Here is a 2932-nt window from a genome sequence, read left to right on the forward strand (position 1 = left end):
ATAGAAATATTTAATTTTTACTGACTTTAAAATATAAATATCAAAAATAAAAACTAGTGAATTTGTTTATATTTTGCAATATTGCTATAAAATATTTTTTTAGTTCGCTATTATTGCCTGCAAAATAACCCTGCGCACAAAAACATACGTCCTCTGCCCTTACTAGATTTAGAAACTAGATGTTTTTTATTCAAATAAAAAAAAGCTCTTTATTCTGTCTCCTCGAAATTCATAATAAATTTGTAGTATGATTTCAAATCTCGTCATCATATAAACTACATCTGATAATCGATGCAAAATAATTTAAATCATCAACATCGTTTTTTTAGAATATTTTTATTGACAAGCTATAACCTGAAATTCAGCTGAGTCGTCAAGTGTGCTTTTCAACAACGCACGAATTTTACTTTAAAATATAAGTTCTACATCTTTAATGTGCGTAAAATCTCTCAAATTAATCAAATAAGACATACCTTTAGCAAATTTATAAACTATGATAACGAATTAACTAATCTCACCAAGATTCTTTAGAATGATGAATGCAGCGACAGAATCATTGTCTCAATCAATTAATAAATCGATACCTTTTACAACAGAGTGCATACTTTGAATCCCCACCATGACATCACCCCACTCTGGGGGCAAGAATAAGACAAGGTATTGAATTCCCTTACTATAATGCAAACCCAACTTCCCTTTATTCTTACGCACAAGCGTGAATGATATTAATATTTATGGTAAAGGAATAGGACTAGGTATTTTTCGGTGGATTTTGGTAGAAACATTATGATATGTCACGGGCCACCCGGGTTTACACACAATGCACTATACATTACATAGGAACATACATCACACTGAGAAGGAAAATTTTCAACGGCACAGAGAATGAAAAAAAGTGGGGACCTTTCCATTATTTCTTGTTTCTTTCCAACTAATTTTCCCTTAAATTTATCAGTAGAAAAGGAGTTCGATGCTTAGAGAAATTCAACATTTTTAGCAGGTGGGTAGTAGTAATTCACTTGCTATTAATGCTTTGTAGTTTGTACAGTTCTATTAATGAACCTACCCAAGTGGGGTAATGGTTAATAAGTTGTGTACCAATATCATCATACCCCAAAAGAAAACAAAAAGAGATAAATGCATTAAAACAAAGAAAGGGAAGGGAAGGGAAGGGAAGGGAATTGAGTATGGAACTTTGTCCTAAGTAGTAAGTAGTCCTCACCCTCTACTATTTCCTATATTCTATTATAATATTTGTACAAAACTTTTAACCACATTCCTCTGATCTGATCACATTTCAAAGACCCATCCAAACTGCAGACAAGTAGGTGAAAAATACATTTGGAATATACCATGATGATTGATTTACCTATATTTGTGTATATACATGTCCAAAAAAATTCATCCAAAAAAACTTCCAAACCACCCCAGTTCACCATATGACCTATTCTCCCCCAATAACCCAAAATCAACCAAAAAAACACCAAACATGATCATGTCAACCATTCTCTCAGACCATGACCAAATCACCAAGTCCAAAATGGAGTTGAGTGTGCCTATGGTGGGTGGTGGTAGTGATGTGTCATCATTCATCAATATAAAGGGTTGTTGACAGAATTCATCAAATACAGGACACAGAAGAAACAGAGAGAGGATAAAGGAAGGTATTGGCATACTGGAATGAAATGGTTGCACCATTGAGCAAAGGCCTTCCATCATTAACAAGGCAATCGTTGTATCTAAGCCTCTTGAAGACTTTGGGGTTGATGAGCCTTGCAGAGCTGAACCAGCCACAGGTGAGGTGTATCCTTGAGATGTCACAGCCACTGACACACATGTTCATTATCTCAACTGTGTATGTTGGTATCCCACTCGGTAGTGGGGCCGTGGGACCTTGGCTTATCACTATATCTGATTTGCTGCACTTGTTGTCACCCCATATTCTGTTAGGTTCCACCACTCCAGTGCCTGTGCCTGCCACTGATCAACAACAGGAAAAGAAAACTAAAAACATTGATATACACAACAGAAATCAAACACTTTACTATCCCTTTTTTGCATCAAATTACTTGTTAAAGTGTCAAAACAAACCCCAAAAAGGACTATTACCGAACGGAAAAAAGAAGAAAAAAAAGGTTGAACGGTAGATGAATCATTGCAGAACAAAGAACACGAAGATTAACAAAGTAAAAATAGAAAGGGCTGTTTCTGTATTTTGAAAAAACAATACATCAATACTTCACTACCTTTTTTTTGCATCAAATTACTAGTAAAAGTGTAAAAAAAAAAAAACAGAAAGGAAGCAACAAGAAGACAAAAATTGACATTCTTTCAGTATGGAGTTATTTTATTTAATGCAAAAAAAGGGAGGACAGCAAGGGAATCAAGCCAAAAACAATATACCACAAACAACAAAGGCTATAAAAAATTAAAACTCAAAAGTCATACCAATTATTGAAAATAAAAACTAGCGCCAAGTACTAATTTAACATCATTTAACTTGAAATAACAATAACAAATATATCCCTTCAAAAAAAAATAACAAATATATTCCAAAAGCTGAGTCACAATTAATCCTAATAATAATTAGTATTATTAAATCATCATGATGATTATAATAATAAGAATGAAGCCATTACTGTTTTTGCATTTTTACCATTACTACTACGATGATTAAGAAGCTTGCGGTGCACGTTGGCTCCTTCCTCCTCCACATTCAGAGACACCGACATGGCGGTTCCAGTTCCGGTTCCGGTTCCGGCGCCATTACAGTCACCACAACCAAGGTCTGAAAACGCCATTAACAACAAATAAAAAATAAAACAAACTAAATAAACCAAAAAAAAACCTCCAATGTTCCTCAAGAACTAGAAACAATAAGGCACAGTTGCCATAACCGAGAATCACATGATTATCTTCAACATTTAAATAC

General features: G+C 34.2%; 1 protein-coding gene and 1 long non-coding RNA gene across 2 annotated transcripts in view; one reads left to right on the forward strand and one right to left on the reverse strand.

The window, feature by feature from the left end:
- Nucleotides 1-873, forward strand: part of LOC110266154 — a 14191-nt gene extending 13318 nt beyond the window's left edge. The window contains exon 3 of the long non-coding RNA XR_002353148.1: nt 863-873. This is a non-coding gene — a long non-coding RNA (uncharacterized LOC110266154). The remainder of the gene's footprint in view (nt 1-862) is intronic.
- Nucleotides 1552-2932, reverse strand: part of LOC107614482 (TPD1 protein homolog 1-like) — a 2251-nt gene continuing 870 nt past the window's right edge. The window contains exons 2-3 of the mRNA XM_016316678.2: nt 2657-2788; nt 1552-1980 (exon numbers count right to left, since the gene is read on the reverse strand). Of these exons, the coding sequence (XP_016172164.1) occupies nt 1622-1980; nt 2657-2788 (491 nt within the window). The 3' untranslated portion in view covers nt 1552-1621. The remainder of the gene's footprint in view (nt 1981-2656; nt 2789-2932) is intronic.

The sequence above is a fragment of the Arachis ipaensis genome, chromosome B08, assembly GCF_000816755.2.
Source record: "Arachis ipaensis cultivar K30076 chromosome B08, Araip1.1, whole genome shotgun sequence".
NCBI classification, from domain to species: Eukaryota; Viridiplantae; Streptophyta; class Magnoliopsida; order Fabales; family Fabaceae; genus Arachis; species Arachis ipaensis.